The 15,803-nt window shown below is 35.6% G+C and overlaps 2 protein-coding genes across 2 annotated transcripts; one reads left to right on the top strand and one right to left on the bottom strand.

The window, feature by feature from the left end:
• The first annotated feature begins 632 nt into the window (after nt 1–632).
• LOC110095987 (ethylene-responsive transcription factor ERF118) lies at nt 633–2,477 on the top strand. The gene is made up of 2 exons (XM_020821729.2): nt 633–1,011; nt 1,119–2,477. The coding sequence occupies exon 2, from the start codon at nt 1,307–1,309 to the stop codon at nt 2,162–2,164; it is 858 nt and encodes a 285-aa protein (XP_020677388.1). The 5' UTR covers nt 633–1,011; nt 1,119–1,306; the 3' UTR covers nt 2,165–2,477.
• An 8,714-nt stretch (nt 2,478–11,191) lies between these two features.
• LOC110095986 lies at nt 11,192–11,911 on the bottom strand. Its single transcript, XM_020821728.2, has one exon. It carries the CDS (start codon nt 11,882–11,884, stop codon nt 11,348–11,350), a length of 537 nt encoding a protein of 178 aa, XP_020677387.1. The 5' UTR covers nt 11,885–11,911; the 3' UTR covers nt 11,192–11,347.
• Between the last annotated feature and the right edge of the window lie 3,892 nt (nt 11,912–15,803).

Below are 15,803 nucleotides of genomic sequence, written 5' to 3' on the forward strand. Positions count from 1 at the left end.
TGCGATGGCAACCGCGGTCAGGGAAAATTGGGACCGTGAGCCTCAGGCGAGGTGAGTTAGTGAGGTAGAGCACTTAAGCCATGAGGTGTCTACGGCTCTGCTCGAATCGCACAAGGATCAAGGGAAAAGGAAGAAAAAAAAAAGGGAAAAGGAAGAGGACTCGAGATGGCGCTCTCTGTTTTGCTCGGTCTGCTCGAATCGCACACATGCTTAGTTGATCGAATGGAAAGATCCATTCCAACCCTCAACCTACTCTCTCATTTGATAACCCACGCATGCAGGTTCCGTCTGTCTTCTTTCTTGTTCGATTTGAAGGAACGAATGCCCCTAATCGTCTCTTTTGTGTGTAAATCGGATCATTACTATCGTTTTTTGAATGGATGAGATTATTGAACTTGAATCTAACTCGTATGAGAAATTAGTTGATCCGAACCCAAAATTTTTCACTGATCAAATTTTGACATCCTAATTTAAAGCTTAAGTTATCAACTAAGATATTTTAATTTTAAATCTTATATATATAATGTTTTGTATAAATTTATTTTAATTTACTTATATATATATATATAAAGTATTCTTAAAGATTTATACGTGCATAAAGAAAAATATTAGGGGAATGCAGAAAGGACGAGAGAGCAGAGCCGTAGGCTTCTAATCTACTTTCGTGCTCTTCTGGCTTTAAAACCCTTATCTGGGTGTATCCTCCTTTTTTTTTTCTAGGGTTTTAGCCGGGGAGCGGTGGAGGAGGAGCGGCGATCGGAGACGGGCAGGAGTTATCGGGTTTCAGATTGGGGAGAGCTTCGGATTTATGTCGTTCGAGCTTGTTCGCTTCTTTGCCGGTGAAGAAGACAGTAACGTTAAGAAGCTCAAGTTCCGATCGTCGTCTTCGTCCCTGCTGCGACCCAACTGTTCCGCTCTGCTCGGCCCTCGGCCGTTCCTCTCTCCCTTCTCCTTTATGCAAGGGAAGCTGGCGGGTGCAAAGAAAGTCTCCATGCGCTTTCCTTCTTCCAGGTATTCATTCGTGCCCATCTAGGGTTTTAACTTGTTTGGTCTTCATAGGATTGATTTCGTTTGTTAGTCGGTTTGATTTTACGGTTTTTATTTTTCCATTTTTGCAGGCCTGGATTTGGAGTGAAGTATTTTGGGTTTTTACATATAGATCCGGCCATCTTCCTCTTTCGGCGGGCTACCCTAACTTGACACCTCTGATCTGTCCTGAAATCACCAGATCGTCAATTTTGTTTTTCAGTTTTTTCCCCTAACCTATCGATCTACTGCGTTACTGTATTTAGCAAAGTGATTAAATATGTCGGGACCTCAGAGACAGCTCCTGATCCAGGACATGATGCGAGCAAAGATAAAGAAGAAGGCCACCGCCGTCCGGAAATTTGAATCGAAGCCCATGAGAAGGATCCGCGTACTGTTGAACGACCCTGACGCGACGGATTCTTCTGGCGACGAAGACGATCTCTTCCCTGTTCTTAACCTGAAAAAGCGCGTCGTCCGTGAGATCGCGCTCCTTCCTTTCCGTCTCAACCCTATATCTTCTTCTTCTTCGTCCACCTTTACCATCGACGGTCCCGAAAACCCGAAAAAGCTGAAAACCCTAAAGCTCCGGCGCATCGCTCCCACCACCTCCTCCCCACGTTTCAAAGGCGTTCGTCAGCGGCGTTGGGGAAAATGGGCTGCTGAAATCCGCGACCCGATTCGCGGAGTTCGGAAATGGCTCGGCACATACGACAGCGCAGAGGAGGCCGCCGAAGCCTACCAGGAAGCCTTCACCCGCATCCAGGCGGAGAAGCTCGGCCTCCAGCTCTCTTCCACTCCGCCGCCATCTTCCTCCACCTCTTCTTCCATCTCCGAACGAACTCTCTCCCTCGCTTCCCCTTCCTCAGTCCTAGACGTCTCCGCTCAACAGATTCCCGCTCCGTCGAAGCCCTCGGAGCTTCCATTGGCTCCACAAGTGGAGGCTTTCGATGACATGGACCCGGTGGACATAAACTTCACTTTCTCCGGCTGCCCCTCCGCCGATTTCCTCGTCGGAAACCTCGACGACTCAGGCGATTTCCTCGTCGGAAATCTCGGCGACGATTTCGTCGGTCTCGATGACCTTCCCCTTTGGGACCCACACTTCGACGGTGGAGATCTCTCTTTCCTTGACTAGTATTGGGAATTTTGCAGCTTAGTCCCTACTTTTTTTCGCATTTACATTTAAATCACATCGTTAGAGAGTTGAAAGGTATTATTATAATTATATTTTGTGTGTTATTTAGTTAAACAAAGAGTTGTAATAGTGACCGCAAATATGCTGAATTGCAGGGGTATTTTGGGAGAAGTTTTCCACGGGTTTTTTGAAGAGATCTTTTTGTTCGTAATAAGAGCTGCCCGTGGGGATTTTTCTGTAATTCTCCCACTTTTCTCTGTATTTGTTATGGCTGTTTCAATTAATGATATTATGAGCAAATGTTCGCATAAAAGATATAAGATCTTGTTTATATTGTTGTGATAGTTAATTATTAATTACCTAATTAATCACCTAATTAGTTAATTAAGATAATTATAAAATTTAAGTATGAATAGCTTGATATGTAATTATTTATTAAACAAAATTGTTATGATTAAATAATTACTTGATTATTCATTAACCTAATAAATAAATCTAAATAATTAAGTTTAAGATAGTTTTATTGCATTCTAAATGACTTTATGGTAATTTTAGATAGTCAAGTTTCTATTAATATTGCTGAATCTTAAATAAAAAATTAATTAAATTAAATAAATATAAGCTTTTAATGTTTTTTATTGAATAAATAATGTCTTCAGATTGCGGTTTTTTTTATTTGAAATTTTGTACTTCCAAATTTAAATGAGTAAGTACTTAAATTAGGTAGTAAATAAGCTCGTAAATAATGTATTAAATGAAATCTCATGAGATTATAATATTAATGAAGAATATTTTAAATTCAAATGAATAATTGGTGTAATGAATTTATAATTAATATCTAACTTGTTAACATAATTTAAATTATATAATAAAAATGTCAACATTTTATAAATATGGTTATTTAAATTTGTGTATTGAAAAAGAAAAATAAGAAAAAAAATTTGAACAAAGAACAAGATAAAAATTGGAAAATAAATATACTATTAAAGAACAATATACCGAAACTAAAAAGTTTTGAATATAAATTTAATATGAGAGATTATTTAATTTGGAAAAATACTAAAAAAAGTAATTATAAATATTTACATAAAAGAGAAGGAAAGTAATTTATTTGATTTCAAATGTCATTTTGATATTATATTTATCAAATTAAAATTTCTCCAAGTAATGCAATATAAGTAACATTCTATGCCAAAAATAAAAATAAAAGGCAAAAAGAAACCAAACCTAATAAAATAATTTGCAAATGAATAAAGTTAAACTAAGCTAAATAAATCTCTATTGAATAATATATGAACTACAATTAAATTCAATAACAACAAATAAATCATTCATTAATATAAATAAATTCATTAGAATATGCTCAAATTTGACCCATTCAAATTTAGAGTATTTAAAAAATAAAAATTATGTTTATTAACATCAATGAACTTAAATGAACATTAGGTAAACAAACATAAGCTTTTCATCAAATACATTAATTCATTTAATATATTTTAGAATATTCGCTATAGCAAAGAGGGATTACCGTGTTATGCCTTGTTCGGAATAAATTTCTTTATGCTTCTTAAAGCAGTTTTTTAGTACAAAATATTGACTTTGTTTGAAAAAATTTTCTTGCAATTTTATTTTTCATATCGTAATTATACTTTGTGTTGCTACTATGCTTTACTTCTTTCATAAAATGTTTGTGCTAGTAAGTTTTTTCCTATAACAACTTTTAAAAAAGATACCTTCTTTATAGCTGTTGTGGGCTAAAATATTCGCAGCGATAAAGTAAAAAAATCTTTCGTCTTAGCGTTGCTTGAGTATCTTGCTCACAAATAGGGAAAAAAAAAACACCAAAATTTTTACGTGGAAACTCATGAAAACAGGGAAAAACTATTGTCTTGCACAGTTTAAATGAATCAATTAGTGCTTACACTTGATTACAAATGAGGCCCTTCATTAGGGGAAAAGTCTTGGCTCGATGTAGCAAGCATATATCATATAAAGTGCATTACATAGTGGGAGTTGGAGGAATTAGTGTTAACATGTTAATTTGGTCGGTAGGACCATAATTGGTGGACGATGTAAGTTAGAAGGACCATAATTTGGCGAAGATAATCAGAAGGATCGTAGTCGGGCGACGGAGGTCAAAAAGTCATAGTCGGGTGACGGTGGCTAGAAAAATTGTAGCCAGTGAGTGACTGAGCTTGAAAAGGTCGTAGTCGGGTGACTATTGTTGGGAGGACTATAGTTCGTAGATGACAATGTCGAAAAGACAATAGTAAAGGTGACGGTGTTCGGAGGTCGATGGGTGATGGTTAGTGGAGGTGAGGAAATCCGACAATAGTTGGTAGTCGGTTTAAATCCAATGGAAGTTTGGCGATGGTCGTTGGCCGGGCTCAAATTCAGCATAAGTTGATGGCAGGGAGGAAGTGGGGTGGTAGCTGGAGGTCGGGCAGAAGTTTGGCGATAGCTGGTCGTCGAGCGGAAGTCCGACGACGATCGGTGGCCGCTTGGTGGTCGAGAAAGAGTCTAGAGGCAAGAGAACGCTGATTTCTCTTCCTTCCTTCGTCCCCTCTCAGTGGATAAATTATTACATGCGATGTTCGAACGCATTCCGAGGTCAATCTAGACACACCATGTCATCCAATGCACAATGCATTGAAAGATGTGGCAGGTCCTGATTGGCCTCTAGACGCATTCAAAACCGCACAGAATAATATCTCCACTCAATGAGGGGTCTATTTATAGTTTTTTGGGAGTGATATGATAAGCAACTAGGGAGAAAATTAAGAGCGCATTGGTTCGAATTGACGGCCGATATCGATTCCCTTTATCATAGATTGTTTATCAAGCATTTGACTGCCTTAATAAATGTCATAATTCGACAATCTTGTGTTCATTGAATTTGTCTCGTCAAGACACTCTATTCAACTAGAAGCCTGTCACATTTGGATATCAATTGATAATTTAATTTATAGTTTGAATCTTCTAAATATGTTTCAAGTCCTAGATTTGGGCCCATATGGGCTCAGATTGGGTCGAATTTGGAGTATTTTAGTTCGATTTTGAGATATTCAATTAGATTATAATTTTTTTTTTAAATTAGAGTTTAGATAATTCGGGATTTAACTTTGAAATTTTTGAATTCAAAATTAGTGCTTGATCATGATAATTTTTTTAATGATATATCAAGATAATTTTATAATCATCATCTTTATAAAATATGCCTACAAAAAAAAATTATAAAAAAACATTAAAATTTATACAAACAAAAAGATAAATTATCATCATAATTTAACATAATAAAAATCATTGCACAGTGTACCACTCATAGCTCCACCTGCCCTACCAGTGATGCCCTAATATTTAATTTTCATTTAATCAGCCATCTCCACCTATCAAGATCTATGCATAAAATAAAAAATAAATTACATTATTTGCCTTCTTCTTCTCCCCAAAAAAAATATAAAAATAAATTAAATTACAGCCAAAATTTCCAGTCCAAGTTCAGCTCCTTTGTTTTTTTAACTGGATTGATCTCTCTGCCGGCTGGAAGAAAAAAAATAAAAAATAATTCATGAAATTATTTAAAACCTGCAAAGGGCCATCAGCCATGGCTGAATCTGTAGCAGCGAAGTGGTTGGTGACAGAGACGCTGATGAGTAAATGAGTAGTAGTTCTTGTCGGTGGAAAAGTCTTCGTTAATCTGTTCTACTATTTACTGTGACAGATTCCTGCAAAGGATTAGCTGCTACAGTTTGACCTATATGGGTTTAGGGTTCTATTCTAGTATTCTATTAATTTTAGCATGAGAATATTAGGTGCATCATCGAACACCGTCTAAAGCTGAAATTAGCAAGGTTGTGAAAATCAGACCGGACAACGAACCGGAAGAGGGAGAGGTTCACGGTTTGAACGGTTCGACCGGTCGAACCGGGGTCGAACCGGATGACGTAATAAATAATAATATTATTAAAAATTAATAACATAAAAATCATATAATATAAGTATATGAGCATTTAATAATATTTATAAAATTTTAAAATATATAATAAAATTTTATACATATAAATATCCTTTAAGAACAATATATATATATATATATATAACTAGTATTTTCGAGCTACCAAATGATCTCGTTCACGAACAAATGATCTATGATTCATCTTATATTTGTTCATGAATATCTTAAACAAACAATCTAGCAAACGTTGACAAATATGAAATGTCTCTTGTTCATGAACAAATTTATTCTATTAAAGATATAAAATTAAATTAAATTAAATTTGTTATATTCTCCAAAAATTGTTTTGATCAAGCACGAATCTCGAGGCAAAACCAAATCGAAAACTTCAAAAATTAAATTCGGGAGCATCTGAACTCCGATTTCAGCGAGCTTATAGTCAAACTGAGCGTCTCGGAAATACAAACCCAACGACACCAAATTCAACTCGATTCGAGCCCAAATGAGCTCAAATCAAGCACCCAAAGAGCTATTAGAAATCTCATACTGCAATTTGAGTTATCAAACGGTCTCTGATTTTAACGAGCTTATAGTCAAATCGAAGGGCTCGACGAGAAGAATCCATCGTGCCCAAGATCACCAAATTCCGACATCGTTAAGACCTTCAAATGTCTAACGAACGGTGCCCTTGATCTCACACCTATTTACAAGCTATGCCTCTCCAGAAAATCTAACGAAATTTTCTTGGGATTCAATATCGACCGTCCATTCGACCACTCCCTATTTGCCCTTGATCTCACACCTATTTACAAGCTATGCCTCTCCAGAAAATCTATAAATAGACCCCTAATTTCTCATGAGAGGGGACCCAAGCAAGAAGAAGAGAAAGGGATGGAGAATCAGCTCCTTATCGACCACCGCCAGAGTTCTTTCCGCCGCCTAAATAACGCCGGAATTCTGCCGGATATTCAGGTGATGCCAGAACTCTGCAAAACTTTGTAACTGAATTTCAATTCAGAAGAAACTCATTGTAATATGATCGTCCTAACTTGTGGGACGAATAAGTCTTTTGTACCTCAAACTACACTACTGGAACTTTTCAACTGGGCATGGCCCCGTGGTTTTTTCCCTTTTTCGGGTTTTCCACGTAAAAATCCTTGTGTTCTTTTATCTCATGTTTGTGTGTGCTAGATATTCGTACAACGCTCAGATGAAAATTTTCTAACTCTACCGCCGCGTATATTCTAGCCCACAACAAAATTAAATTTATAATAAAAGCAATTGCCCATTTAAAATTAATGAAAATATGATTAATTTATGAATATATTTATAGAGCTTATTCACAAGTTCAAAATCAAACGTGAATCGAGCTTAATGTCGAGGTTGTTTACGAACTTAAAATGTTATTCATGAACATAAATGAACCGAACACATTAGTGTTCAAGTTTGCTTTTTTAAGGACCAAGTATTAAAAATGTTGGTCAAGTTTGTTTGTTTATTATGTTTAAATGACCACAAACAAGCTTTAATCGAACCTAGCAATGAGTAGCTCGTCAAACTTTAGGTTTGCTTGCAGCCCTAACGCCACATCACCCTTAACAGTACCGCGGCTCGGTACTGGATGACGTGACTGCACTTGATTGTCCTCTAGACGATACCTGATAGCAAATGGGTCGGGTTAGGGTTCGAATATCTGACATGATATGAATTTTGGGTCGTGTTCAGGTCAGCCCGACAACTAGTTATTGACCTGAATTCAACCAGCTTTATTCATTAATATTACTGATGCTTAAGGGTTAGCCGTGCATTTCGTCTTGTGGCTTTCGATTTTCGAGTTCGCCTTTTCTCTTCTCAATTTCGCTTTGTGTCGTTGCCTTAGTTTCTGTTTGCATATTCATGATTGAATGATTGTTGTAGGCTCAATTTTTTTAGAATTTAAGCTCTGATTGCATGCGATGAATTCAAGTCTCTTTCTCTCCCACGTAGTTAGGTATTTCCCCACAAGCTTCAGATTTTGCCAGCATATATCAATAATCAATAACTCTTTTGTATTAATTTTCTAATCTTTTTCTTCTAATTTTTGAGCTAATTTAGGCTTCCTTTGAGACGTTTTTTTGTACTGATTTTTAATGCAACTTTTAAGCATAAATTTTTTTTTGAAAGTAACCAAAAAAATAGTGGTAAAAAGCTAATTTAGTTTTGTTTGTGATAGTTTTCTTTCTGTTTTTTAAAATATTATCTATTATAAAATTTCTAATCCAAAAATTTTTTGTTATAAAAAACTACTTTACAAACCAGCAAGGAAGTTGTCCCAAATAAAACCTTAGTGTTTAGAAGGAGCTTTAAATATAAGACCGCTTGTAGATTTCTACACTACATTGAGATAATATATTTGCATTTGTACTAGTTGATAATTTGGAATCATAATGATTTAGATTCAATTATGCTCAATTAGCTTTTGATCAAGATTAATTTTAATTTAATTAGGTTTGTTGTGTACCAAAACTTTCAAGACAATAGCGAGATATAATGTTTAATGTTCTAACTTTGTACGAAGATCCAACACACATACATATTAAATAGAGGACTGCAAGAATTATCAGTGACAAGGTATTCTTACGTGGAAACTCCATGAAAGGCAAAAACCACCATATTCGTTTTTAATATTCAATAAAAGTAAAAATAATATTTATTTAAAATACCATACCTAATTTTATTTCATATTAAAATTTAAATAAAATATAATAAAAATAAAAATAAATTCTAAGTTACTTCTTATTTTTCATGTTGCTTCAATTTTAAGCATTGCAAGCAAACAAGCTCACAACAATGCAAAACCTATAAGAAAATTATTAGAAAGGGATGTAATGATTATTTTTATTTATTTTTTTCAATCATACACTCAATAATTTGTTTCCATAATTGCTCTAACAGTTGATCTTATCCAATTTCAATTCCTTCTTTACTTATGGAAGCCTCTATTTCACCAATAATTTGAGGACAAAGACAATGATTTGTTACTAATCTAAAAAACTATAGGAGGAATTTGATGGAATAGGGTTTAATCTAATTTGAAAAAGTCTAAACAAGTTGTGCATTGAGGTGGCGACTTCGTTGTTGGTGAAATTATTCTGTGCGGATACGAATGCTGTTCATAGACAAATAAGAACAAACCACATCACCTATTTGTTGTGTATCGTGGCGGGTGACAATGGCTCGTTCTGATTGGCATCCGGACGGTCCTGTGTCCGTACAGAATAATTTATCTCGCTGTTGTGAGGCCTTTCTTATTGGTGCGGGTCCCACGTTTGAGTGCATCCTAGAACCTAAAATTTGATGTTGAAGTACAAATTTAACCTAGCTCGAGTGGATAAGCAAAGAGGTCTAATATGAGTGTTTAAGAGGAGAGATCTCTATATATACATGACTTGATGGGAATGATTGAAAATATTTGCCTCTCATTATCTTTCACTTAGGAGCTATTTGAGATTCTCTCTACTTTTTATTTTATTTATATTTTTCTTATAAAATAAAATATGTTTAAGATTTAAAAAAGTTATTTTTGTTTATTTATTCGATGTTAATGATCATGGTAGATGAGGCGATGATGATGATGACAACGATGGTAATGACAATGGAGGAAGCCAAATTTGATATTTTAAAAAAAAGTCAAAAATAGTTTATTGTTATTTTGAGTGTTGTTAAAAATAACTTATTTTATTTGAAAAAAAAATAAAAGTATTTTTTATAATTAAAACTTTGAAACCTCCTACACTAAATATGTAATCTTACCAGAGCCCTACAAAAGATTCTGGTTGGGTACCCACGCTCTGCATGAGCGGGCTTTGCCCGCCCACATCCACCCATGGCGACTTTCGGGAGGCCGTACCCACCCATATCTACCCACTTTCCACGCTTTTCGAACGTAGTACACCACGGACTGATGACCTTGAGGCTTGTTGCCCTTTTTTTTAATGTAAACTTTCGAGCCCCATATCAACATTTGCCATGGTCGCAACACGATTCAGTGCTGAACATTGTCCAATGATGATTGTGACAATATACAACATGCGGTTATTAACAACGTAAATCTTTTTATCCCTCGATGTTGAGTACCCACCCATGAGGCCATGAGTGTTTCCATAACCACCATTACCCATTATATATGGGTGGGTGTGGGTATGGGTGCCCAGGCAAGGCTCTGAATTTTACCATTTCTTGATTCTGTTGATTTTTTTTTTAATGATTCAAATTAATAATTCAAGATACATAAAAACTTCATCTAATAATAATCAATCAAATCACCAACTTTATTACTTTATCTTTATTTTTTTCATGATAGAAACTTTTGCAAAATATTTTATAATTTGTTGTATATATATGTGCCCCATTAAAAAAAATTTTTCAGACAGCAAATTTTATAAATTTGATCTTATGAACAACTAAGCGACTATTTAATTAAGACAAATTCATACACCTGTCGCATACATAGGACTTATACTCAATGCCTCGTTAAATAAATTAATCGTTATGATATTAATACGGTGAATGAGAAAAAATATTATTTAATCAAATTATTTTTAAATTATATTATATAGTATTGAATTATATTATGTCCCTAATTAATAAATAATTATTTGATTAAGTTTATTGAGATTGAAATAAAAGTATTATTGAAAGAGTAATAATTACTATAATTATGATAAACTAAATGAATTATTACAAACAATTCTATTATTGCAATAAAATGTTAAAATTTATATCAATGTGAATTGAAAATTTTAAAAATAACCAAATGTTAACATAAGTATTTTTAATAAAATTTTAAAATATTATTTTTTTATAACTAATTAAATTATAAAAAATTAATTTATTAAATAATCTTATATTAAATTAAAATTATAGCACCTTTACCAATTATGAGAGATATCAAAACTATATACTAAAAATTACTTTTCAAATAAATTTTATTTACAATATTATCCCCAACATCAAATTTTTAATTAAGAAATTTTCATATTTTTCTTACTTGAAATAGCAGAAACAAAGCAGCAGCAGAAAATCGGTTCAAATTTGTTATAAAGAACGACTCTTTTACTCATTTTGCAATATGATACTTAATCGTTTGTGTAATTAAAGACTTAATTAAGCCCTTTTCTGCAATTTACCCTTTCCATCTCCGCCAATATTGTTCGAGTTAAAATTAATTCAAAAAAAAAAATCTCCACTCACTGGGCCGGCATCGACTCCGGCCGCCAGTAGAAATCAGAAGAGTTAAAAATCCCGCCGTCGGCGGCTGATGGGGCCACATCGTCATCCGCCGGACCAAAAGCCTCCGCCGGAACACCGAGTTCCATCAAGTCTTCATAACAAACCGCCATTTCCTCCTCTTCAAACCCCCAGATCTGACCAAACCCCTCCGCCGGCTCAACTTCCTCCTCCGTCCACAGCTCCGCAGCTGGTGGCGGCGGCAGACCTAGATCGTCGTCCGACGCCTCAAGCAAGTACTCGATTTCTACCTGGCTGGCTTCACCGTTCTCCTCCGGCGGCAAGGCGATCTCCTCTTCGAGGCTTTTCATCACAGTCGCCAAATCCAAGCTCGCCGCTTCCCGATTTTCCACATCGACATCGTCTTCTTCGAGAATACCATAGATCAGATCAGCATGAAGACGCTTTGCCTCAGGCGACTCTTCCGGCGAGGTTTCCCGGCTTCTCTTGTTCCCAACGCAGCTTTCCATTGTAGAATAAAGACTACAGAGCACCATTTCTAGAGAGAGAGAGAGAGTGCAGCGAGGGTGTTTTGGGCAAGATGAGTTAGGATTGCGTTGATGCTTATATAGGAGAGGGGCCGACTTTAGGGTTTGGATTTTTTTTTTGTAAATTTTATTTTAATAATTAAAAATAAAGAATACGAGATTTGTATATATAAATTTATAAAATCTCAAAATAATTCTCACAGTATTCATATATGATTATAAATCCAGAATATTATTTTGCTCAAATTTAATCTCTCTATTATATCAAATTGGTGGAGAATAATCTCTCATGTTATAATTGTAATATAAAATTAATCTCATTTAGTTTTAAAGAGAATATTCTAAATCAATTTTGTATAATTGAGAGATTTTTTGGGGGAGAATTGAGGGATAGAAATCAGACCACTCTCGCATGCATCTAGGTGTGTCAATATATGACATGACCTAAAAATCAGATTTGAAAATTTCAGGTTCAGATTAACTCGAATCTAAATCGGGTTGGGTTTGAGTTAGGGATTTTGATCCGATTGTAAAACTGGGTCGAGTTCTGGTTGACCCGAAAAGCCGAAATTAACCAGGTTTGACCCTGATAGACTTTTTCCCGCTTAGTCACTTCATTCGTCGCATCATCTAGCTCAGTCGTGTCTGCTCAGACTCGTCCACCATCTGACAATGACGTGGGGCCAGGGCCGCCTCGCGTCAAGCGGCTCAAGCCTCCGATGGTGATCGTTGGTCCGCTTCCCTCACACGCCTGCTTCCCTGAGAGTCGTCACACGATCACTGCCTCGTCGTTGAGTCAAGCCTTCGATAATTCAGCTAGAGATCGGAACTCGAAAGAAATAACAACGACATGAGGAGTGTTTTGGGTTCTTGTTAAAAAAAAAACTGACACAATTGCAAAAACAGGTCGAGTTCGGGTTGTGTCGAATAGTGTCGGGTCAATTTCTTGTTCAATCCGAACCCTACTTGTGATCTAACTTTGACAGCCCCACTCAAATAACTTATTTATAACTCAGAATCCAAGACACATGTGTTATTAGACTTGTAGCCAAAGTACCCAACTAATGGACCAAGGAGAGTTGCGAACTTGAAAAATTAAGATTCCATTTGGGATGTCTTTATTATTAGTTCCTCTTAAAATAAATTTTTAATACAAAATTTTAATTTTTATACTACAAAACTGATTTAAGAATCAATAAAAAATATGTTCCAAACCAAGCATTTATGCCTTAAGAAACAATAAAAAGTCCCTCTCAAACTAAACCCAAGGCTTTATGTGGGACGATTTTTTCGAGTTTTTTTTTTTTTTTTTTTTTAAAAAAATTATTTATATATTTAAAATTATTTTAGAAACTATAAAAAAAAAGTCAAATGAAACGGAGCATAAATGAGATTATTTTATAATTTAGCATATAAATAAATAAATAAAAGAAAAGGCAGAGGTGGGGAGATCGAGATTCTGCGGGCATTGCGGACGCCGCTCCAATTGTATGCATTATTGAAAACGTTTAAGTCCCGGATTGCGAGGGATTTGGCGTCCGGTCCGACGGCGTCAGGCTCGGCTGGGATTCCAACGGCGACAAGCTTTCGCGAGTCGCGGCACGCTCCGATTCGTAGTGATTTTTTTTTTGTAACTGGAAACAAATCAGCTCAGAATATTTAATAAATTTTTCTCGCATTACCGTTAAAAATTTTAAGAAATGAAATAAATTTTATTTAAATTAAAGAAATTTAAAATAGAATTAAAATTTTTAAATTTATTCTGTTTAATTTTTAGTCTTAACATATTGACATAATTTTTTCTTGAAATTTTAGTTAATAATTTATATATTTTTATTAATTGTAAAATAACTTGTTAATTTATAAACTGTTTTGGAGTATGTAAAATGAATACTCTTTTTTCATTGTATTCTATTATTTGTAAAATTGTGATCTCTAATGAAAAAATATTATTTTTAATAATTTCTAGTCAATTCGTATTTAGATATATTTCTATATTTTTTAGACCATCTTCAAGCGAAAAACTCATTTTATACTCCAAAATACAGTAATACTGTAAAATATATTAATAAAAAAAGTAAATACCAAGCATATTCGTCTCCGTTCGAGAAAAAAATGGCATTTCTGAGCCGTGAGATGTCGATATTAGTGTCACACTATTCACCTCGGGCAAAATACCGTTAAATATGCCTCTCGGTTGGAGCTGCATCGTTCGCAATCGCTTATTTGATGTTCGGTTAAAAATGCCCTTAACATTGACTAATCTTACACACCTACTCTACTAGACGAGTCATTGGAAGGCTGACGTTTTATGTGACCAAATCAGCTAAAGGCTCATTCTAATCTTATCTGCCACCTAAAACACTCTTAACATTTTCATGTATATATTTATTTTCCGGTTTGTTCCTAAGTGTAAAGCCGCTACCACTAATATATATGAGGATTCTCATCTATGCAACACTTAAATTTTATGCTTCTCTTTTAAATAACCAACAAAATAATTAAAATTTAATTAGATTACTAAAAAAATCGGGTTTAGAGTGCGAGTAATTTATTTAATATTTTATTTCGAGGGAAAAAATAAAGTCTTTGGATTAATTATTTTGTACGGACGCCGAATGCCGTTTAGAGATCAATCAAAATGTGCCACGTCACCCATGTGCTCGGCTCCATGGCTACAAATCGAGGACGTGACGCATTCTGATTCGTCTCCAGACAGCATTCTATATTAGTCTCTGCACATAAACAATTATTACGTCCTCTGACCGGACGTAGAGCTACGTTCGGCCGCCAATAACATGTCGCCACGTGCTCTTACTCTTTACCGCGCGGCCCGACGACTTGAACCGGAGCGGAACCCGGGAATGCTATGTTCGCGATTTCTCTGTATTGCTTAGTATTGCTTTGCAAAAATGAAAAATACCGCTCTGTGAAGACCAATACCATGCAAATACCGAGTTGTACCGAGTTTTTTTACAACTCGGTACAACTCGGTACAACTCAATATTTGCTCAGGATTTGCTCAGTATTGCTAGGGATTTGCTCGATATTGCTAGGTATTTGCTCGGTATTGCTAGAAAAAACTCGGTATTTGATCGGTATTGCTAGGTATTTGCTCGGTATTGGTTATTGCCGAGCAAAATCGACCAATACCTAGCAATACCGAGCAATCTTGGGTCCGTTCCGGGTCGGGTTGTCGGGGCGCGCGGTAAATAATAAAACACGTGGCGCGATTCTAGTAGCGGCCGAACGTAGAGTTGCGTACGTTCACCGGACCAAATAAAAATTCCTGCACAGAATAATTTCTCAAGCCTTTGTGCTTCATAATTCTACGTGGAGTGTAATAGCGGTGTAAGCTAATAGAGCTACATACTATGGATGCAACAGATTCGATTTTTAATTTAATTAGTTAAATAGATTTTAGGTTAAAGTTTGAGCCAACTCATCACCGATTTAATTGTTATAAAAAACAAAATATATTTTAATTTCTGGAGTTGTAATAATATAATCATAAGAAAACTCAAATAATGCATGGTGTATAGATTTCATTGCATATTATGGATTATTACATTTCATATATGATATTGTATTTCATAGAGAAAATGATACAACTCATATATGTATTTCATATATGATACAACTCAAAATATACAGATTCAATTTTTAATTCTTCTATTTTAGATCTTGAAGCATGACTAAACCTAGGGGTGTCAATTTCGGGTCACGGGTCGGATTCGGGTCAAACCCGAACTGACCCGGGTGCGAAACGGGTCGACCCTAACCCGAACCGGGTAGAGAAACGGGTCGAAAAACCGAACCCGGACCCGACCCGGCGGGTTGCCGGGTTGACACGACACGACCCGGTTTGGGTGGCCGGCGGCGGACGCAAGCGCGGCGGGCGGACGCGAGCGGGACAGCGCATGCGCGG

This window comes from Dendrobium catenatum, unplaced genomic scaffold, assembly GCF_001605985.2.
Source record: "Dendrobium catenatum unplaced genomic scaffold, ASM160598v2 fragScaff_scaffold_574, whole genome shotgun sequence".
NCBI classification, from domain to species: Eukaryota; Viridiplantae; Streptophyta; class Magnoliopsida; order Asparagales; family Orchidaceae; genus Dendrobium; species Dendrobium catenatum.

Bases quoted from the DNA above. Each gene is read 5' to 3' on its own strand.
- LOC110095986 (XM_020821728.2), bottom strand. From the start codon at position 11,884: ATGGTGCTCTGTAGTCTTTATTCTACAATGGAAAGCTGCGTTGGGAAC.
- LOC110095987 (XM_020821729.2), top strand. From the start codon at position 1,307: ATGTCGGGACCTCAGAGACAGCTCCTGATCCAGGACATGATGCGAGCA.